Raw genomic sequence first — 24,740 nt, forward strand, 5'->3', positions numbered from 1 at the left:
CTGAAAGACGAGATCGAAGGTCTGATCTCGAGAGGATACTTCAGGTAGTATGTAAAGAACCAGAACAATAATCAGGCTTCTACCAGCCAGAGGACAGCTACACTACCACCTGCCCAAAACAGCAATTCCCGAGAAAGGGAAGACAAGAGACCCCCTCTGATTGATGGAGAAGATGTTGTAACCATCTCGGGCGGGCCTCATCTCGTAAGATCGGGCAAGAACACCCAAAAGCGATACGTGAATGAGCTAAAAAATGGCGACGGGTCCCCTTATGAACCCAAACCAAGAGCTCCGAAATACCAAAAGGTTGAATGTAACGCCCTACTTCCTTAGAGCCGTTACGAGGTGGGTTTTAAAATGAAAAATGTGCAAGGAACTCGCTAACCGAGGTTTTTTCAAAACAAAAGTGTGACTAAGCAAAAGTTAAGGCTGTAATCTTTAAAAATGCATTGATTCATTGAAAACTTCTAGTATTTAACATTTGGGATCCCAAAATAAGGTTTGAAAACTATTTACAACTTAAAATAAGTTTACAGTCAATTAATCATTTAAAATCACAGATTATTACAGCCATTTCTCAAATAAACCCCCAACCAAAGCAGTCGGGCAGGCCAAACATGTACGCGTCGCTTCACGCTTTCCGTACTCATGGCTGGTTGACTCAATCTTTGCCCTTACCTGCAACACAGAGCACCCGTGAGCCGAAGCCCAGCAAGAAAACTCATACAATACATAACATATGCGATTTATATAGTTAACATATCAGATAATCCACAGATAAACAAGTATTCCATTAGGCTAAAAAAACACGGCCATGCCGTCCCAGAGGCCTTACCATAGCCTGGGGTCTCGGTCCTCACCGTAAGGATATCCCCTGTATCCATTGGGGTCCCACCCTGTCTACAAGCACTTCGCATGCTAAGTGTTACTTCCGGCCCAGCTGCCGTTCTTGGCCCTTCACCGTTCTCGGCTCCTTGCCGTTTCGGCTCTGTTGCCATACATTCTTACTATAATCACAAATAGTATAGCTCAAATAACATTCAAACATTTATCAATTCAATCAAGTCTGCACCCTAACATGAAATGCAATATAGGGTCGTGCCCTGATATCACACTATGGGCCCATGCCCTGTCCTACGGGTGCTATAGTTTTCTTACCTGTCAATTTGATAGCTTTCATCACTTGACTCCTTGAGCACGTTCCCACTCGAGCCCTAGCGCACACCTAATCAAAGCCATAGGTCAAAGTCAACACCGAACCTCAAGTCTGAAAACCTAGCCTCGGGACCAATCCCGAGCCCCCCGGGAAGTCCTAGATCCACAAAACAAGATGGTGGAATCGAACCCCGAACCCTAGGTCAAAATCCCTTAAAAATAACCCAAAAACCCCTTTCTGGGAACAGGGTAGCGCTACAGCACTCTAAAGAGGGCGCTCTAGCGCTACAGGCAGAACGGACATCCCCAGAAACAGGGCCTAGCGCTACAGCGCCCAAAGACTAGCACTGTAGCGCTAGTTACAGGCAGGCAAATTCTCATTTTCTTTTCTGCGGTCTCTTTGAGCCAAATTCAACCCAAACTTCCCCAAATCTTTACCAAACTCAAAATCAAGCTTATAAACACTCTCCACTCATCCCAAGCATCCCAAAACCTCAAAACCCAAGAACATTCATCCCAAATCTCAAAGTTTACCATGGTTAACCCTAAACCCAGAAATTCAGTCAAACATCAAAGTTAAAGGCTTAGAATTCATACCGTTGATGCAATTTCGACCTTGATTCAATTCCTACACCTCCTTAGCATGCTCTTCCTCAAAGTTTGCCCAGAAATTCCCCTAAAGTTCCCATTATTCAGCTTAATTACACAACTTAAACCAGCCAAACCCAAAAACTGAAAACCCTAAAATCTTACCTCAAAAGTTGATGTGTTCTTGCTAATCCCTTGCCAAATCTTCAAGTCCAACTTAGGATCCTTGATGCTCAGCCTATCCTAGCTCTCCACTGAGCTTTGCTCCAAGAAATTTGAAGATAAATGGTGGGAGAACCACAAACCGCCCCTTTTGGAAAAACCCCTCTGTTTCTCTCTTTTCTTTTTCTTCCTTTTTCTTTCTTTTTCCACAGCCCTCTCACTCTCTCTAACAATTCCACTAAGTATATAAAGCCCCAATAAACTCATCTCTAAGAAGCCAATTGACCAAAATGCCCTCCCTACTAATTCTAAACCTTTTTGTCCATGTAGGGCCATTTTAGTCATTTTTACCAAATTCCCGCTAATTCCTCAAGTGTCTCTAATATTTTCCCGTTGCTTCCCAATACCTGATAAATCACCAAATAATATTCCTCGATATCAAAATAGACCCCAATATACTCATAAGATTCCTATTTATACCCCAGGCTCGCCCCGAGCCGGGTATAAAGTATTGCCTGGACTTTTCCGCTAATTTGCTCTCTCTGGGATCGTCTCGAGTCACAAATCACAGACACATTCACATCACAATGTGGTCTCAACAATCAGCACATATCAATACAGTTATGCCCACAATGCCCAAAATTACAGTTATGCCCTTCTAACACAATCAGGGCCTACATGCATACTAATACACATAGTCATGCATCTCAAATAGTCAAATAGTCATATAACATGCTTTAAATCATAACCATGCATTTTACTCATTAAAGTCACACATAAATCCCAATATGCCCTCCAGGCACACTAATCAAGGCCCTTAAGCCTTATTAGCGAATTTGGGTCGTTACATTGAATCTCAACCTATAACCTTTACTGAGGACGATGCGTCCCATGTCCAATTTCCTCACAACGACCCACTGGTCATCACTCTTCAGCTCGCGAACAAGAGGGTTCTCCGAGTTCTTATTGATAATGGGAGCTCAGTGAACATCCTCTATAAGGCCACCTTAGAAAAGACGAGACTCATGCTTCGTGACCTAAAGGCATGTGCAACGACGTTGTATGGCTTTTCAGGAGAAGGGATTGCCTGTATAGGGTCCATCAAACTCCCTATGACCTTGGGAGACTTCCCAATATCAACAACCAAGATGATGGAATTCATAGTAGTGGACCTGCCATCGTCCTACAACGTGCTGCTCGGGAGACCCGCCCTAGTAGGGCTGGGGGCAGTTTCGTCGGTGAGGCATTTGGCCATCAAGTTCCCGACTTCTAGTGGAATCGGGACACTGAAGGGAGACCATCTAAAAGGAAGGGAATGTTATAGCATTTCCATTAGAGGAAAGAAGCAGACGAGTGCACAAACACTCGTCATAATTCAGAATAAAGAGGGAACAATCTTTGAAATAGATGAAGAAATCGATCCAAGAATAGAGGAAAGAGATGACCTCGAACCATTGGAAGAGATCAAAGAGGTTAGGCTCGAGGAAGCAAACCCCCTGAAGACAGTAAAGGTAGGGAAAAACCTTCCCGAAGAAATGAAATAGCAATTAATTTGCTTTTTGAAAAAGAACCAGGATGTTTTCGCATGGTCACATTCGGACATGATAGGGATAAGTCCGAATGTAGTGAGCCACGCATTGAATATCGACAAAAGCTTCCCTCCGAAGCAGCAAAAGTGAAGACTACTGGATGACGACAGGTTGAAGGCCCTAAAAGAGGAAGTCGATAGGTTGAAAGCAAATTGATTCATCCGAGATGCCTTTTACCCCGATTGGGTAGCCAACCCAGTACAGGTCCCGAAGCCTAACGGGACATGGCGGACCTGTATCGATTACTCAGACCTCAATAAGGCCTGTCCTAAGGACTGCTTCCCCTTACCTCGGATCGACCAGCTCGTAGATGCCACGGCAGGGCATGGACTTATGTCATTCATGGACGCCTATTCTGGATATAACCAGATTGCCATGCATGCCCTTGACCAAGAGCATACGAGTTTTGTGACAGACAAAGGGCTGTATTGCTACAACGTCATGCCGTTCGGACTCAAGAATGTTGGAGCCACTTACCAGCGGCTCGTAAACATGATGTTCTCCAAGAAAATAGGTAATAACATGGAAGTTTATGTTGACGATATGTTAGTTAAATCTCAACATAACAATAACCATGTGGATGACCTCGAAGAATGCTTCGCCGTGTTACGGAGATATAACATGAAGCTCAACCCCCAGAAGTGCTCTTTCGGGGTATCTTTGGGAAAATTCCCAGGCTTCATTGTAAATGCCCAGGGAATAGAAGAAAATCCATACAAGATCCAGGCTCTGATTGATATGCCCTCACCTCAAAAGCATAAGGATGTCCAAAGTTTGACTGGCAGGATGGCGGCGCTAAGTAGATTTATCTCGAAATCTACCGACCGTTTTCTTCCATTTTTCAACCTTTTGAGGGGAGGCAAGAAATTCGAATGGACAGAGGAGTGCGAGTTAGCTTTTTAGGAGCTCAAGAAGCACCTTGCGAAACCCCCCATCTTGTCAAAACCCATCATGGGAGAAGTTCTATACCTATACCTTACTACGACCGAGCATGCCATTAGCGCGGTACTCGTACGAGAAGAAAAAAAAGTGCAAAGGCCTGTATATTATGTCAGTAAAAGGTTATTGGGGGCAGAATCGAGATACCCCTTGATGGAGAAGTTAGCTCTCAGCCTTATCCACTCATCTCGAAAGCTCCGACCTTATTTCCAGGCGCACCGGTCCATGTACTGACCAATCAACCACTAAGACAAGTCTTGTCCAAGCCAGAAGCCTCAGGCCGGTTGCTCAAATGGGTCGTTAAACTCGGACAATTCGAGACCACTTATCATCCAAGGACAGCCATAGGAGGACAGGCCCTGGCAGACTTCATAGTGGAGTGTACTGGAGTGATCAACGATGAAGTTATAGCCCTGGCCCGCGAGCTGTGGAAACTTTATGTTGACGGGTCTTCCAATGAAAATGGATTGGGAGCAGGTGTAATTCTGATCACCCCAGCAGGAAGTTAATTTCACTTCGCTTTGAGATTTGACTTCGAAGCGTTGAACAACGAAGCCGAATACGAGGCTCTACTGGCAGGACTTCGTATAGCCAAGGAACTCAAAGCCAAAGCGATACATTGATACTGTGACTCCCAGCTGGTGGTTAATCAAATTTTAGAGGAGTACCAGGCTCGTGGTACGAGAATGGCTGAATATTTAGGAAAGGCAAAAGCAGCACTGGAGCATTTCGAGTTCTATGTGATTGAACAGGTCCCCTGAGAATAGAACTCGAACCCAGATGCCTTAGCCAGGCTTGCCACCTCTACCGAGGTCGACGAACTGCATGTCGTGCCGATCGAACATCTCACGACGCCTAGTATTATCAAGCCCAAGTAGGAAAATGTTTGCATGATCAATTCTGAGCCAACCTGGATGACTCTGATAGTTGAATACCTTAAGACCGACATTCTCCCAGAAGAACGGACCAAGGCTCGAAAACTGATGTATCAGATCCCCAGGTATACCATTATAGATGGAAATCTATATAGAAGAGGATATTCCATGCCGCTACTTCGATGTGTGGCTCCACCCGAAGCTAATAAAATCTTAGAGGAAATTCATGAAGGATTTTGTGGAGACCATACTGAGGGGCATAGCCTATCCAAGAAGATCATATGCCAGAGGTACTTCTGGCCTACCATCAAAGCAGATTCGTTCGACTACGTCAAGAAGTGTGACAAGTGCCAACGCTTCGCCACAATACCTCGAGCTCCACCCTCCGAGCTAACTATGATGACCTCCACATGGCCATTTGTGATTTGGGGAATCGAACTCATAGGCTCATTGCCGACTGGAAAAGGCGGAGTGAAATACGCAGTAGTCGTCGTAGATTACTTCATGAAGTGGACCGAAGCCGAACCTTTGGCGACCATCACCTCGAAGAAAGTCCTGGACTTTGTAGTAAAGAACATCATATGTCGATATGGGATGCCAAGGAAGATTATGTCCGATAACGATACTCAATTCGACAGCAACCTGTTCACCAACTTTTGCGAAAACAATGGGATAATAAAGAGCTTCTCATCTGTGGCCCATCCCCAAGAGAATGGCCAGGGCGAAGCTATGAATAAAACCCTCAAGAGTTCGCTAAAGAAAAAGTTGGAAGAATCTAAAGGGAAATGGCCCGAAGAATTGCCCCAAGTTCTGTGGGCATATAGAACCACGGCCTGTACTTCAACAGGACATACCCCATTTTCTCTGGCATATGGTTGCGAGGCTATGTTGCCAATCGATGTTGAAATTCCCACAATTCGAGCCCTCGCTTATGACCAAGCCTCGAACCAATCCCAGCTCGAAGTAAGTTTGGACCTGATTGAAGAAAGAAGGAATGAAGCTCAGCTAAAAAATGCTGCATACCAACAGCGAGCTACCCGGTATTTCAATAAAAGAGTTCGAGATAGAAAATTTGGCGTAGGAGATTTGGTGCTGAGGCGTGTATTCTTGGTGACACGGGATCCAGTAGCTGGCGTGCTCGAGCCAAATTGGGAAGGACCTTATCAGATCGAATCAGTCATCCGACCCGACGTATACAAGTTGGCAAGATTGAATGGAATTTTGGTACCACGAGCATGGAATGTCGAACATCTACGACCTTACTATTAATAATGTAGGAATGATGTCGCCTATAACCATGCTTGTTTGTCTGTACTATTTTGCTACTATTGAATTATTCGAATAAAGTTTGATTTCGTTTTAATATGCTGTATTTTTTGCAATCTCTCTTAATTAAATAACCTATGGTCACACTCAATAGGATATTAAGGGGGCATTAGTGGTATATATACCATCAGCTTGAAAAAATAAAATAGCATATACGAAAAGCATACAAGTGTTTGGATATAACCAAATGCGCGAGCTAAGATAGTTTGGATATAACCAAACTATCAAAAACATATAAGTGTTTGAATATAACCAAATGCACAAGCTAAGATAGTTTGGATATAACCAAACTATCAAAAACATATAAGTGTTTGGACGTAACCAAATGCGCGAGCTAAGAAAGTTTGGACATAACCAAATTATCAAAAGATAAAAATGTTTGGATGTAACCAAATATGCGAACTAGATTAAAAATATAAGTGTATAGATTACAAACCAAACACAACCTTAATAGGTTTGGAACAAACCAGCTAAAACTAATCGATAGTAAGTTGGAACATAAACCCAGTTCGCACTAAGTCGAGATCGAGGCTGGAGTATCTTGCAAAACGATAGTTTCGACCTCATAACCTCGAGGAGCTACTCGAGGATGAGAAAAAGTAACTAAAAAAGTAAGATATAACTAAACTATTTGCATTACACACCATATAAGTACTTTCGGGTGCATGGTAAAAGTAATCTCCGACCTTGACAAATAACGAGATCGGATGCGGATATTTCGAGCAAACTGTACATCAATGCATTGAACCTCGAGCTTAAATCCACCATATGTTTGTATGAATAAATAGGCATATAGGACACTTTAATATAAAATTCCTGAAATATTTCGACCCAAGAAATGTAAAGCAAATTTATTAAGATAAAGTCAAAAATAGAATCTCAAATATCATAAGTCTGAGCCCGAAATAGCTTGTAAAAAGGCAGCTCTTTCACGAGCTATAAAATTGTCTTAGCCCCGGGGGCATGAAAAGTAAAAAATCAAACACAAAGACTATTACAAGATATTCAGAGGGACGCAGCCTTGAAGCAAGATTTAGGAAGGAGGAGCATTCTCCTTGGCCTTCTTAGCATCTTCCTTGGCCTTCTCAGCATCAGCATCCTCCTTGGCTCCCTCTGCCTCATCCTGAGCAGCCTCCTCCTCATCAAGCCGATCTTTCCATTTAGCCACGAGTTTTGCCTCAAGGGGCCTAAGAAGCTGGTGTCGAGGTCGACATTTTTGGCCCAGATTCTATACATGGCCAGGTCGACTGCTCTATCATTCTTCTCCTTAAACTCTTCAAGAAGACGAGCCTTTTCACCCTCCATGATCTCGAAAGTGGCGGCCTTCTCTTCTTCAAGCTTGGCATTGATCTTCTCAAGCTCCGTGACCCAGGCATTCATCTTCTCAAACTTCGCGAGCCGGGCATTCAGCTCTTCAAGCTCGGTTGTCTTAGACTTTAGCTGCTCAGCTTCTGCCTCCATCTTTGCCTTTGTGGCCTTGAGCTCGTCATTGAGCTTGAGTTGGAGATCCTTCGACTCCTGAGCAAAAGCCATGCTCGAATGGAACTCGTTGTTTAACTTATAATTAAGTTGAGCAGAGACAGCAAGAGTTTGGCATACAAAGAAATCATATTAGAATACGAACCAAGTATAAATACAGCTAGTAGCGAGATGAGAAAGATTACCACAGTAGTGAGCTCGATGCTCTTCTCATAAAGAGTGTTGCAGTCTCGAGCATTATTCAAGAACTGCCAATGAGGGGCGTCGAAGCTGCCAAAACTCTGGCCCACCCAAGACAAAACGTACGAGCCAAGCGTATCCCTGTGAGGCCCTGCTGCGTTATCGATCACATATTCATCAACGTGAGTAGAAATCGAAAGCATGTGTGTTCTTGAGGCTGAGGGTTTTTTTGGAGGTGGGCCAAGCGTGGGGTTGACCCGGATCACAGAAGGAGCGGGAGGCAAGGTCGCAGAGGACGTCTCAGCCTGAGGAGGTGGACTCAAAGTCGGGCTCAAAGCAGCTGGAGCTGATGGAGGAGGTGTCTTCTCGGTCCTCTTAAGGACCTTAGCAGGCCGATCTGATTTCTGCGACCCCTCGGCCGCTTACTCCTTTGGGCTCCGCCGCTGGCCAGTACGTTGTCGAGGTCGGAGTCCATATCACCTGCACATTCACATCGCATTATAAGATATCCCAAAACAAAATAAGTTAGCATGATGCAGTCAGACAAGGAATGAAAAGATAAGGGGAGAGAAACCTAACTGGAACTCTCACCCGAGCTCGTGCTCGGCGACCACGTAATTCCCTCATCTTCAAAGGAGGCGGGGGAAGTACCTTCCCTATAAGTGGAAGTCAACCTCGAAATGTCTCTATAGTCATTTGTCCCGTATTAAACGGCTATTCCGTCCCATACCTCGTTCAGAATATACATGGTGTCATATTTCCCGAGCCAGCTATCGAACCTATGTACCCTCTCATCTACCCAAGACCATACATAGAAATGGTTCTTATCGTCCTTACATAGTACTAATCTATTGGGTTTATGCTTTAGTAGTAAGGGAGACCACAAATCCGAGCTCAGCATGACTGTACCTCTGTCACTCGAGCTTGAGCTCGAGGCTCCATCATTGGCCTCATTCCTCGATTGCGGACTCACGTGACGCTGAGCTGGAGATGGAGGCCTCGCATTTCTCCTCGGAGGAAGGTTGCCGGTTGGGAGAGGCATGCGCTCCCACTGGTCATACTTTTTATTGGACCAGTCAAATGTGGACTGATCCTTCTCCAAGAGGTCGCATGCTCGGAGTTTGTCTTCATGCAAGAGATAGGAGAGGGACCTCCTGCCATAAGGGATTTGGAGCAGAGCCTCCTTATGCTCTCTCATCTCCTTGGTGGGAGTAGGACGGTGGAAGTTGGCTAGAAGAATAAACACGTTTTAACTAAGCACGAGCCCAAACAAAATTCGAGCACAAAAAAGAAAGAAGTTTGAGATACTTACGAATCTGCCTGAACGAATAGTATCGGGATGGAGCTAGGCCATCTGTCCAGAAGAAGGCCTTCTTGAAGTCCGAAGGATGGTTGGGAAGATCCTCGAAGATCTTCTTCTCCTTGGGATAGCTCGAAAGGTAATAGAAACCGTCTCCTCCCCCAAGCTCGGGAGAGATTGCTTTTCAGACAAAAGAGATATAATTTCTCTTCAGGTGAAGGTCCTTCCCACTTCAGCTCGTGGTAAAGTGACCTCAGGGTGGACAGAACCTTGTAAGCATTGGTGTTGAGCTGGAAGGGAGCCAGCCCAACGAAATCCAAGAAGCCTTTTAAAAAAGGACTTCAAAGGCAGAACAAACCCCGCCTTCATGTGCTCCTGGCTCCAAGCTGCATACCTCAGCTTACTGTCAAGATTCCCATCTCCCGGAGCACAGCAACTTCGCTCGTGGGAGGTCGAAGCTTAACACCTCAGCGAGCCCGACAGTCCTATGTCGTGTAGGGCTAGAATGTCAGTAATCTGCCCTAACGATGAGATCGAGCTCCAATATTGCTCGGCCTCGAAGAATTCCCTTCTCGGGGTAGGTATCGAGGTCGGCTGCGAGGTAGAAGGTTCCCCCATCAGCAAGAAGTGAAGATTACCTGGCTTGAAAGCAACTGTCACTTTGAGCGTAGGGTCGAGAGGAATCGGTCTGGGCTCGGTGTCCGAATCTGGGTAGAGGGCGACCCTTAGTTTTTTCCTTTTTCCTTCTTAGACCTCGTCTATCTAACGTCGAAAGTGATCTCGAATGTCCTCTTTCTCACACCTCAGTTCGTGCTCCCGGATCAAGCGCTGGTTCCGGGTGAATAAGGAATCGCAAGCTTAGACCCCCACCTCTTTCCCGAGTTCTGCGGCATCTAACAAGAAAGCAAAAGGGTGAGAGCCAAGCGAACAGGAAATAATGAGATAAATAGAAGACCTAAGCTTGAATGATCGAGGCTACAAGGCAAGCTCGATCCAAAGGATGAGGCCAGTCTCAGAGCGTGCATTCCACCGAAAGAAAGGAAGGTGGACATGTTATTGAAAATCCTGATATATCAGGGAAAAAAGGTGGCGGTTACTCAAAAAGTGATATTTTTTGGAATTGTGCATTCTTTAAAAAGCCCTGATTTTGTACCCAATATCTTGGTGTGTAAGATATGTCATCCGAAATTCAAAAACTCAGTGAAAGAACCACATTTGGGTCTTTTGCGCATGAAATGGAGTTTGGAACCAATAATGTTAGAATTTAAATCTAATATTTGTCAGCCAAAACATTCTAGTGCGTTAAACTAATGAATGGACCAACAGTGCAACAACATAGATATGCATGGAAAAAACAATGCAAAGATACGAACTTACGAAGGCATGAACAGAAAACTTACACAATACGATTGGAGAAAACAGAGAAATTGATGATTGTATAAGCAGCTGCAAATATGATCTCACAGAATCAAAGAGTCCAACGTTACTTTGTCTTCTCGACTTGGAGAACATGCAAGAAATGGGCAAAGAGGTTTCTGATTTTTTCTCTCTGAAATTTTGAACGTGAAAGTAAAAAAGAAGAAGACGAATAAAGTCCTATTTATAAGCCCATGGAAATGTAAAAGGTTGGATTAATTTGGGCCATTGGCCAGATTCAGTATCAGATCAAATGGCTAGGGACCAGTGAGTTGATAGTACCATAAAGAATGGCAGGCGGATAGACGTGGGCAGGTTTCCAAGGTACTCAAGTACTTTGAGTGATCAATACTCGTTCGACGCGTGTCCACACTCGAGTATATTTGATGGTACGGTTCCCAATGAAAGTAGTTCAAAAGATTCCTTCTCATAGGATTCAAACTAATACTTTTAAGGGGGCAAACTGTTACACCCAGATTTCGAGACCAGAAATTATGACCTCGAAAGTTGGACTCGTCAAGTATGAGCTCGAGATATATGAAATACATGTTTATGGTCCAGTTGTAAAACCTCCGAAGTAAGATGGCAATCTCGAAGACATGTAACCTCGAGATTCTTTCTAGGCTCGAAAGGGCATAGCATCGGGGTACATCCGTTATCGAGTGCCTTCGAATCATGTAATCCGGGCTTAAAAAGTACAAGCTCGAATGTGACAACCTCGATGGTATTTACCTGCTTCGAGCAGGTCTTGGAATAAGATGGCCAGTTCGTAACATCACCGTAAGCCTTGACTGACACGATGCTGGTTGCTGACCTCGGAGATTCGATGAGTCATATGATGTAACACGTTCTGTATGTTTAAATATATTATTGTTGTAACATCCCAACATTAAAGGGATATTAACAAGTTTGTTATCCGTTTCTGGGTCTTCAGGGGATGTTTCCTTGTATATAGGAGTTACAACATTTAATGTAATTACTTGAATTTATATGCAGAGTATCTTCTCGAAATATGTGGGAATGAACTCTGTAACCTCTCTATAAATGGTGACGTAATGATCACTTGTAAAGGACGGATCATCTGATTTCTTGAGAGAAAACTCTGGGTAATTCATCTCTGAAGGATTTCCAGAAAACTCAAAGTCTTAATAACATAGACTCGTGGACTAGGTAGATTTAACTACTGAACCACGTAAAAACCTTATTGTTCCACTATATTATTCATTCGCACCGTAGTTCATATTGTTTAATTGCTCTATGATTTAAGTTGACGAAAAGCGGCGTCAACAAAATATAATCAATGCATAAATATCTATATATTAAAATTACGGAATAATTTGTAGTTTGTATTGTATATATAATCAATGTATATATTGTCGGATCAATTCCATCCTTAGCTCAATGGAGTAAAATCTTCTTAAAGTATTACTCTATAATGAAATAACTTCCTTACAGTCATTAAAAATATTAGTCTCAATATAAATAAAATCTATATTATAATAAGTTATAATAATATTTCTTGATCCCGCCTTTAGAAAATATGCTTCCATATAGTGATAATTGTCTTAATATTAAATATATTTATATATATGCTATCTTATATATACTAAAAATTCATGATAAAATTAATTATCAATTTAGACTTCTAAAATAACTTTGTATATTTCCAACATTATATAAATATGTACATTGTACTCACACATTTATGTCATGTTTGTTTATCAATGATTATGCATTGAATTTGACATATTTTATCAATTATTATTTAATTTAGATTTATATGTGTATATATTTGCAACATTTTATGGACATAATTCTATTAAGTATAACATTCTCATAAATAAAATATGTTGGTCACAATATCATTACTATAAAGAGATTTTTGTAAAATTTTAATGGACTTTTATATAATAAATAATAATATTTATAAAATTTTGGGTCTTTTTTAACTCTGAAAATTCTAGGTACAAGCCTAGCCAGTCTTGATTTACCCATTGTAAGGACGAGGATATTCAACAGGCATATATGGTGGCCAAGGCTCGCTCAATTTTTTAAAAAAAAAATTATTTTCTTTTTATGATAATTTATGATAGTATGTATTTTGGCCACTTTAAAATACTTCTTTTATTAGTTTTTTTAGTTTTTCCTCTTGAAACAGTAGCTCCGCCCTTTGGGACTAGGGCTGGGCATGGGTTGAGTTGGCCGGGTTGAGGGTATTTGAATGTGCCTCAACCCAATTATATTGGCCCTAGAGAATTCTAATCCATTTAGAATATTTTTAATATATAACCCAACCCTACTAATTACATTAAGGGTTGGGTTATAACCTTTAAAAAAAAAAATCTAACAAGTTTATCAAAATCAATAATTCAATATAAAGAAAATATGATCAAATTAAAACCTAAAATGAAGAAAATCATGTCTTAGTAGTTTCTACTACTAGTTAGTACTTAACAACCCAAATATTACAGTCATCCAAATTCGAAACGCAAGTCTTAAAATCATTACAGTTATCCATAATAACAAGTAGAAAGTTCATAGAAATTTAAACTAAGTAAAAAGCTTGAATCCATCAAATCAACACAATGGGTGCCATGGTCTTCTCCTTTGCTTGTCCTTAAGTTTTTTGTCTTCAATTCAAAAACCAACGTTACACACTTATTGAAAATAAAAGGCAATAAAGAAAGAAAATTATTCGGAATTCATTTTGGGTAGTGTTTGGGGTGGTCTCGACCAAGTCATGCACTTCACCTAGTTGGGCGGAAGTTGGGGTATGAAACTTATCCATTACTCCAACACATATTAAAATCATTTATTTCAGCACTAATCAACATATAGAAAAATATGCACACAATAATCACTTATTGCAGCACTAATCAACACTTGCAAAATATGCAAAATTGTCTTTATATGCACACAATAATCACGTATTTCAGCATTAATCAACACTTGAAAAATATACAAAATATGCACACAATAATAATCACTTATTTCAGCAATAATCAGCACTAGAAAAATGTGCAAAATATATGCACACAATAATAACTTATTTCAGCACTTATTAATTTTATCAAATATCATAATATTTCAGCACTTAACAAATAATCAACACTTGCAAAATATCCCAAAATAATCACTTATTTCATTGAGTGACAAACTTGAAAACATATTTAAGATATTAATTTTTTTTAACACCTCCAAACTTGAAAATATTGAGTCATTGATATATTTTCAAAATAATAGGTAATTACGAAAAAAAAATAATAATGAATTAAGAAATAAATAAATACAATTATACATTATACATGTACTGATCTACGACTACAATACACAAAAAATAATTCATGAGTATACATATACACTATACAATATACAGTATACACTAAACACTTAGTTATTCAACTATTTTAAATAAACAAAAAATTAACAAAAAAAAAAGACAGATAAGGAGCTGTAATGCCCTAAAATCCCTAATGAAGTTTATGGTTAGATTAGGAGACTGGGAGGGCCATAATTGATTTATTATGTCATTAAATGATTATATGCATGATTATGTGAATTATATTATTATATGATGATAAGTGCATACATATGGGTCCATTTTTCATTATAAGGGCATTTTGGTAATTTGACCCGTTGATGACATATTTGTATATTTTCATGCATGTTGGTAATTTATGATGTGGCCACATTATAATGTGGATTTGTTCGATCTATTCGGCATGAGACGATCTTTGAATGCATGTTAGCGATTTGGTCATAACGGGGTTATTTACCGAGCTTGGGGTGAGTCTCGAGGTAATTTGATGATTAGTACATTACCGGGAATTAAAAGGTAATGGGATATGATTTATTAGTATTTGAAAATATTGGGAATAACGAGAATTAGATGACGTTAATTACGATTACTGGGATAGTTGAGAAATGACAATTTTGCCCTTGGGAGGCTCAAAAGGGATTAGATTGACCTAGGGGCATTTAGGTCTTTTGACCTTAGGCTATATTTAAATTAGTAGGTTGTGGAATAGAGAACAAAGCAGCAAAAATAGAGCACTCCTTTCCCTACCCCAACGATCATCTTCTTCTCTCTTCTCCTTTTGAAATTTTGAGGCTTAGTTTGAGGATTCACGCTAGGAAATTAGAGCTTGAGGTTCTAGGCTTATGTTCAACCATTGAAGGGGATTCAAACCTGAGTTTAAGGTAAGGTTTCAGTTAAATTTTTCTGGTTCTTTGCTCTAATTTTTGTGTTAGTTTTGAGCTTGAAGTTTTGATTATAGAAGTGGGAATTTGGTATGGTTTTAAATGGTTTAAAGCTTGGGTCTTGTGGTTAAACTAGTCGACATGATGTGTTGATGTTTGGTTGTGAATTTTGGAGATGTTTGGATAGGTTTTTGGAAGGTTTTAAATGGGAGAAAACGAGGAAAAAAGACAGGGTTGAGGTCAGGTCGCGGCCCTGTTCCAGGGCGCCGTGGCCCAGGCTTGATGAAGAGGATGAGGTTGGCTGATGGGCAGGTAGGGCCACGGCGCAAGGTTGGTATGCCACGGCGCAAGGTGCGGGAGCTTGAGGCTAGCGCCTCTGTCTGGGAGGTGGGTTGCGGCTCAGTGGAGTGGGGTCGCGACTCTTAAGGGCATTTTTGGCCAGAATTATGTTTTAATCATGGGAACTCAAACCTTAGGCCTTGGGATTGTTCCTATTACCCAGTTTAGTAGGATTCAATGTCTCGGAGACTAGGTCTTGGTCCGGGAACCATTTATTACTCATTTTATTGATGGAAGTTATATTTGCTTATGACTAGGTGACCACTAAGGGACTTAAGGACCGATCGTTCTCAAGGGTCATTATTTTATTATTCCACACTCGAACAAGAGGTAAGAAAACTGCACCCAGTATGTGACATGCATGGTTATTAATGAGGCATGTTGAGTGCTCTATATGTGGGCATTGATTGCATATTGAATGCTTAGCAGTCTTGCTTATCTATGAATGGTACTAACTTATTAGTCAGAAACGGAAATGGTGTCAGTATTGATTGTGAAGCTATGATTTATTAGTCAAGTTCGGCAGTAGTACTAAGCACTGGTCGTATGGTATTGACTTATGAGTCAAGAATGGTATTAGCGTGTTTAACGCAAGCCAAAAAGATTAGATCTAATCGACATAAGCATTATCATCATAAGCATGAAATGCTTGACAGACCTTAAGTTCGATGAAAACAAAAGCGTTTGTCTAGTCTAAAAGCTAGTTACTTAGAGCCAGAGCCAAAAGGCTAAGGTGACCGCCATGTCACATGGCTTAGAAAGCGGATCCCCAGAGATGGGCTTATTAGCCATCTATTTAAGGAGCAAAACCCTAGAGATGGACTTATTAGTCATCTATACAGAGAACAAATCCTTAGAGGTTGACTTATTAGTCACCTGCACAATGTGTGACTTAAAAGTCACTTATCTGATTAGGGTGGAGAGCCCTATAGATAGACTTATTAGTCATATATTCAGAGTATGACTTAATAGTCACTTATCTGATTGGGCTGCAAGCCCCAGCATGATTATCAGAATCCTTATTGATATTCACTTATCTGATTTGGGATACAAGCCCAGTATGATTATCATAATCATCAATTGATATTGTATACATGCAAAAATGAGTTTTATTGCTAAGCCTTGGCTCACGGGTGCTATGTGGTGCAGGTAAAGGGAAATAAAAGCTCACCCATCATTGAGTGGAGAGCTTAGATGTCGATGTGTACATATGCGACCGCTTGACCACCACGGCCAAGGTGTTTCTCAAAGGAACTAGGGGTTAGCCTTATTTTTGTCGCTTAGGTCGGCGGGTTATAATTTTTACACTATAATGACCATTTTGGATTGTAAATAACTTGAAAACACTTTTATGGGCCCATGTACAGTTTTATGTTTTAAATAAAATATATCATTTCATTTTGATCGAGATTTTTCACCTTAGCCTATTAATGACACCTAGATGCACGTTTATAACCAAATGACTTGTTTAGCGAGTAAAGCACAGTTTATAGTTCACAATAACAGTCTTGGAGTAACCAATGCGTTATAACTTGGTATCAGAGCGTGCCAAGGTTTAGGGTTCCTGTAGACTGGCTGGGCATGTACACTCGCCACTGAAGACACGCTCGACTCATGGTTTGGTAACTATTTATGTGGTTATGTGTTTAACTGCTTAAATATATTATAAATGCTTTATCTATCTACATGAAATATATTAATAAGGCTGGGCCTTGATTACTGCATCATAAGCAAGAACATGCTTATTAGTACTGATATTGCTAGAACATATTTATTAGTATTGTTCATTGTGAATTATTAACTGATACGTGTTAAATGCTAAATGCTATGATCATGTATCCATTTTTATATCTGTATAATTGTGGAATATGGGTGATTATCTGTTGATCTTGGATCGTGAGGTGGCAAGAGGTTTAGTTATTACTGCCTAACTGACTGCATTGACTATTGCAATAAGGTTTAAGTTATAAGAATGATTCCAAGACAGACAAATTCACCAGCTGACCAGGAAGATCAAGGCCAGAATAATAGACAGGGTCAAGAGAATGACCAGAATCAGATTCTACAACCAGCTCTTAGCTCCTGATAACTAGCAACAGTTGTTTAATGACTTACAGGCCAGAGTATTGAGGCAGGAAGAAGAAATTCGCCTCCTGAGACCATAACAAGTTCCTACAGGGAACGTTTTACCTGAGGCCCCACCTGTATCGGTGCCAGCAATTGAGCAGCTGCCTGAGGCTGGAAGCAAATGGGAACCTCTTTATGAAAGGTTCAGGAAACATCAACCTCCAGTATTTGAGGGCAATGCAGATCCTGCTAAGGCTGAGCAGTGGATGAGTATGATTACCACCATCCTTTACTTCATAAGGGTGTCTGGTAATGAGAGGGTGGCTTATGCCACATACATGTTTCAGGAAGATGCCAAAATTTGGTGGGAGGTGATATCCCAGACTAGAAATGTCAATGCCCTGAGTTAGGAAGAGTTTCAAACTCTGTTTAATGAGAAGTATTACAATGATGCCATCAGGGCTGCTAAAGCTGAAGAGTTCATCAGATTACTTCAGGGGAGTCTGACAGTGACTAAATATGCCCTGAAGTTTGATAGATTGGCAAAGTTTTCCATGGAGCTGATGCCCACTGATGGGACCAGGAGGGAGAGGTTTCTCTAGGGGCTATAGCCTAGATTATCCCAGGATGTTCGTATCACCACAATGGCTGGAGTTACTACTTATGCACAGGTGGTGGAGAAGGATCTCACAACTAAGAGCACAGAAAACAAGATATGGCGGGACAATGCATCCAGAAGAGAGTTGAGGAGGACGGGTCCTCCATTTGTGGGTTCAGGTAGGGGTGGAGGCCCCAGTGATTAGAAGATGAAGGTTCTTGATATCTTCCCAGCTCCAGGTCCTGATAGGCAACCACGTGGTATTTCAATGGGTCGTCAAGGTAGCAGTGAGGCCTGGAAAACTTATCCTAAATGTCCTAGGTGCAAGAGATGCCATTTGGGGGAGTGTAGGGCAAAAGCCTATTTCTTATGCGGGGCAGTGGGACATTTCAAGAAAGATTGACCTAAAACAAGGCTACTTGAGAGTTAGAGTTAGAGTTAGAGATGTATGAGAAGTATTCTCATTTATTTAATTTTCAGCTTGAGGTTGTACATTGAAATTTTCAGGACGAAATTTCTCTAAGGAGGGAAGAATGTAAAGACTTATTTTTTTTTATATTAAATATTTTTTTAAAAAGAAGGTGGGACCCACCAAGTAAATGAGACTAAGTCTCTTTGTTTTTTTTTTCTTTTTTCTTCTTCCCTTCCCTCACTGCTCTCTCTCTCTCTTCCATTTCTCTTTCTCTTCTCTCCACAACAACACACCACCACAAAGACCCAACCATCGGCGACCACCATTTTTTACATGCGGTGGCTCATCAGATTCACCTTGCTCCGGCGACCTCAACCACCAAGCGGCGCCGCCCAACACGTTGTCAACTGTTCGGAATCGTTAGTCAAAGTTTTGGTTTGTCAACTTTGACTGTGTTTTCTGGCCAACTCCGACCACCTCTCAACGAGTGGTTGGTATCTTTGGAACCAGCGTGGAGAGAGGAACAAAACCCACTAAGCCATTCTGGTCAACTCGCCATTTTTCTCCGGTGAGATTTTCGGTATCTCCGCCACTTTTCAACGACTTTCCAGCAAGTCTGAGCACTTTTGGACCAATGGTTGGCATGAACATGATCTACTCATCGATGTGGTCATTTTTATATATGCCACGCCTACCTTCGTCGACGTTTTTGATACACTGCTCACTGCCACCACCAACTACTGTTGTGAACTATTTGGATGAGGTTCTGGAACTTAAAATTTTAAATATGATCATATTATATGTCGTTGGACACAATTTTGAATAAGGAATGCAATGATGATAATCGTTTGCTCATTTGATGCATGTAGGAAAAACATAATATTAAAAATTGGACTAAATCACTTTAGGATCTTTGTTAAAAAGAATCGATAGGCGCATACACTAAAAAATAAAAAAAAAGTTGTTTGACCGTGAAAATGAAAAAATCACCTCCACGTATAATTGTAATTACTTTGCTTAATAAAGTGCTTTGTGTAAATTTCCTTTTATACACCCAAATATTATAGATTTATGTGGCAAGTCCTAACTATAGGAGAATATAAGAAAATAAAACTGTTGACCCGATATGAATGATTTATAATTCGTCCAGACTTCATTATATTTAACATATAGCTATCTGGTATATAAAAAATAATTAAATGGATGGGGGTATATACATCAATCAAATTTGATCATGATGTATATTTAAAAAAAAAAACTGGCCTCGCCGTCATCAGTCATATATATTGATATGATTATAGTTATAAAGGAGTGCAGTTTTTTTTTTTTTTTTTCCTTTTCTAATCCGGCTAGCGTACTTAAATTTTGAAAATACAATTATGTATATTATACAGCATATCCCCGATGAGAAACTATCTTGCAACAAACAAAATAACTATATATAGTTGCTTATTCATTAATAATACATAAGAGCAAGATACTTATAATATAATAACACACACATATATATATATATAGTTTCATATATTCCAGATCAAAACAGGTTGATCGGTATCAAACACCACAGAAAGTTTTAATAGGGCATGCCGAATTTCTCAATGCATCGTCCGTATTGAAATGGAAAATGAAGTTCATGTGATCGATTGGTTTATATCGCAAGGGATAATTCTCATCAATCAACTCTTCTGGAACATGCATGACTCCATTGACAAGTGAGTAAAATCCAAGGGAGTATCTAGGTTTGAACTCACTTAACATCACTCGATGCTCACAGGCACGAATTCTGTCATTACTCCATGCCTGATCAATCAACAAAACACACAATGATATATCTTACAATATGTTGAGTTCGTATATATATTTCGACTAATATATTAACTTTTTATCCTTACGTAACTTACCATGCATGCATCAGCTGCAATAAACAAAAAGGAAGAAGGATCAGGTTTTATATCAATATACTGATCATCCTTTGTTTTGACCTGCAAACCCTCCACTTCATGTTGATGAAGTATGGTTATGAAAGTTTTGTCTGTGTGATTCGGCACTCCCATGGTTTCATTCGTCTCTGGGATTCTGTATTTAAATAACCGGAGACGATGAAAGATCGACTCCATGTGAGACTCATAAAGCCTCAGTACACCATAGCTCTCAAACACCATTCTTGTTGCCATTGCATACAAATCTTCCATCGGTTTTGAGAAAGAACGAACACTGTCACTGATATATATATATATGATAACATCAAGTTAGATAATTAAAACTTAATATATAAAGCAGCTATAGCGAATATATATATATAATGTGAGGTAGTTAATTTCTATATAAGAGTAGTTCTACCGAAAATAATCGTTCCCCTGAGGCCACATAACTCTAGTAAAAGATTCAACTTCTTCGAAAGATGTAGGATGGTCGAACCCCAAAGATTCATAGAAAGGAAGAGTAGGGCTTAGGCCAACATAATTAAACCCCGGCCTTTCGCTCGTTTTCTGCATTTTAGTCTCAATTGGGAGATCAAATAGGTCTTTAAGTGCGAGAAAAAGAGAGTTGTGAAGTTGTATAGGAACTTTATCATATTTTGCTTCAAAACACCCGTACTCTTCTAACCCATAATGGATTCGTTTACAGGCCAAACCCCATGAATCTGATCCAGGCTTCAAGTTTTCATCGCTGAAATCTATAACAGGAATCATATTCTTAGACTCATCATCTCTTTCAGAACCCATAATATATATTATTATCACCTGGGATATGTGATATATTACTATTGGGAATGCTTCGAGATATATATATATATATATATATATATGCAATTGCTTTAATATTCTATATATATTTGTGTGTGTATATACATAAATAAAGAACACATTGATAGTATTGCATCATGCATGATGATCTCCAAGTTAATTAAATAAGTGAACCTAACCTAACTATCCAGAGTAATTAATTCAATATTACAATGTTATGAAGGAATTCCTAACAAAACAAAAGACTTAATTTAATAGCTGGTCAATTTAAGCTATATATTATGTTTATTTTTCATTTTTAATACATATTTGATCAAAATCATTTTTGTTTTACGTATTTTTTCTTTCTTTTAATCTACTCTCTCGATCTCTCTCTCTCTCTTTTTTTTTTTTTTTCTGAGAAAATCCTTTAAACTATTCTTTAAAAGGACGTAAATGTGATGGGAAAAATGAGATAGTAAACTATTTTGATTTGAATACGACGGATTATATAGTGTATTGTCAATTTAGCTGCTCTCACTATAAGGACCGCACAAATATAATTGAGCCATATAGGACCACTATGGCACTACATATATATAATTAATATAATGATTGAGCGCATCCTATGTACCTTCGGTATTTTAAAATTAGGATTGTGATCAAATATTCTATGAAGGCATGTATTTGGATAATATTTGACATCAAAATGATAATGTAGTTATTTTAAGTTAAATGATATTCGTACACATCGCAACGATGAGTAATAGGCATATAACTACTATTTTATTTTTGTTTTAGATTCTTTAAATGGGCTTAATATTTTTGTTTTACTGCATACTTATGTAATTTTGCCTTAATTACAGCCTCTCCAATTGTATAAAGGAAAAAAATAAATACATCCATGCTTCTGAATCATATCCATAGAAGTTATGTTGGGTGTAATGATGTGCATTTTCAGCTGAAGTATTTATTCTTTACACTTTGTAATACTTAGGTTTTGAAAGATAATTTTGTACTAGGTCCTCAACATTTTCAAATTATATAATTTAGGTCCCTAAAAATTATTTTTATTTATTTAATTTTCAAAATACATAAATAAAATATAAAAAATGGTGAATCAATCTTAAAAAAATTGGACCACTTAATTTCTGACAATACAAAAATGACATTAAAAGAAATATTTTTAGGACATTTTAAAAATATTTAATAGTTTTACAAATTAAATTGATTTTTCATTAAAAAAATTATTACCTATATTTTTTTAATGTTAATAAATAAACTATCACGAGATTATCAATATTTATTATGTACATATTTAATTTTATTTTGTAAATTTTTCTATAATGGAACTTATAACTAATCATATACATATAGATATATATATACACACATAAATAACTTTATATACACTATTAAGTTTTAAAAAACTATATAAAATAAGCAAGCATAAACATAATAAAAATTGATAATATCAAGATAATTAAGATAATATAGTTATTAATATTAATTATAAAACAACAATGTAGGTAAGAATATTTTTTTTTAATGAAACATTAATTTAATTTATAAAAATATTAAATATTTTTAAAAATTCCGTGAAAATATATGTTTTCTCATGTTATATTTGTTATTGTGATAAATTAAATGTCGAAATATTTTAAGAATGATTCACTATTTATTTTATATTTTTTTATGTATTTTAACAGAAATACTAAATAAAAATAGCATTTAGGAACCTAAATGATATGATTTGAAAAGGTCGAGGAATTAACTGATACAAAATCAACTTTTGGAACCTAAGTGTTACAAAGTGTAAAGAATGTGGACTGCAGCTCAAAAAAAAACCTATTATTATTTATCTAAAAAGAGTAAATACACATTTGGTAGCCTATATTTTATTGAAATACAGATTTGATATCCTATAACTTCAATAATGCTCATCTGGTACCCCCATAATTTGAGATTGTATATATTATTTGGTACCCTAATCAAATTTGATCAATGAAATTTTATCAAAATAATCAAACGTTTTGCTCTCAATTATATGAGTTTTAAATACAATTTTAATTACTTAATTATATATAACTAATGACAGTTTTGTCATATTGATAAAATATAATTGATCAAATTTGAATCAATGGTACTAAATATGTACAATTTCAAATTACAGTACCAAATGAGTATTATTGAAAACATTAAAAGTATGTATTTCGAAAAAACATAGGTACCAAATAATTATTTACCTATCTAACAAAACATATGCAGTTGTTGTATGATTGTATTTAAATATTACTCCAAATTAGAATAATGTCAATTCAAAGAAAAATTATAATAATTGAGATACATATATAACAAATTTATATTCAAAATGCACAAAAATAACATATAATTTTTTTTTTTCATAGCAGCGTCAACACATATAAATGCTATAAAATATTCATAGGTAAATAGAAAAAACTATATATCATTTAGAATTTTGTGTTTCTGTCATCAAATCGCATGAGAAAGTATATAGTTGATACTTCCCATCAATATCCATAACTATTACGTACTATTTTAATTTTATTTTATATATATTTAATATAAATATAGTGTGATCAGCTTAGCTAAGCTCAGTAGCTACTTCTAGGAACACAATTATAGTGGAAAATTTAATGGAATATGCATATTAATATAAGGAAATTTATTGATATGAAAAGATTATGGCTCATCCAAAAAATAAGACATTTAGTAAAAATTGGACCATATTGCCCCTTTCATTAAAAAATCACATTTCTCTCTAGCATATTGTTTTCCCTCTCTCTTCTTCCTCTGTCATCGTATCTCTCTCTCTCTCTCTCTCTCTCTTAGTAGCACCACCACCACCTCCCCACAGTGGTAAGCTCTCTTTCTCTCTCACAAACCGTCTATTTCTCTCATTTCTCATCATCTCTACTCACAATCATCTAAAAAACAAAGAGAAAAGAGAAACTCATAACCATTGAAGCACCCATGATTAATTTTTTGTGTTCTACATCAAAATTTTAAGGCTATAAACATTCTAAACGTTTAAATCTCGAAAAAATACTAAGATTTTAAAAAAAAATCAACTAAGACTAACATCTAAGCAAAAAGTTATCCATCACCAAAATTTTCGTCAAATTTCAGCGCAGAGCATCGCTGAAGAAGCATCGTTGTAGCATCATCGGAGCATCGCTACATAAGCGTTGCGGCATCACTAGAGAATCATCGGAGCATTGCTAGAGCGTCGCTAGAGCTTCAATTTTACCTTAGAATCATAGAAAATTGGAGCATCGCTACCGCATTGCTACAACATTACTACCACATTGCTACAGCATCACTACCGCATTGCTACAACATTGCAGAAGCATTGCTACAAAAGCATC

The 24,740-nt window shown here is 38.4% G+C and overlaps 1 protein-coding gene across 1 annotated transcript; it reads right to left on the reverse strand.

The window, feature by feature from the left end:
- Positions 1-20,179: 20,179 nt before the first annotated feature.
- LOC133795140 (probable 2-oxoglutarate-dependent dioxygenase AOP1) lies at positions 20,180-21,351 on the reverse strand. The gene is made up of 3 exons (XM_062232588.1): positions 20,966-21,351; positions 20,527-20,845; positions 20,180-20,425 (listed from the first exon to the last, which is right to left on the reverse strand). Exons 1-3 carry the CDS (start codon positions 21,349-21,351, stop codon positions 20,180-20,182), a joined length of 951 nt encoding a protein of 316 aa, XP_062088572.1.
- Between the last annotated feature and the right edge of the window lie 3,389 nt (positions 21,352-24,740).

The sequence above is a fragment of the Humulus lupulus genome, chromosome 8, assembly GCF_963169125.1.
Source record: "Humulus lupulus chromosome 8, drHumLupu1.1, whole genome shotgun sequence".
Classification (NCBI taxonomy): domain Eukaryota; kingdom Viridiplantae; phylum Streptophyta; class Magnoliopsida; order Rosales; family Cannabaceae; genus Humulus; species Humulus lupulus.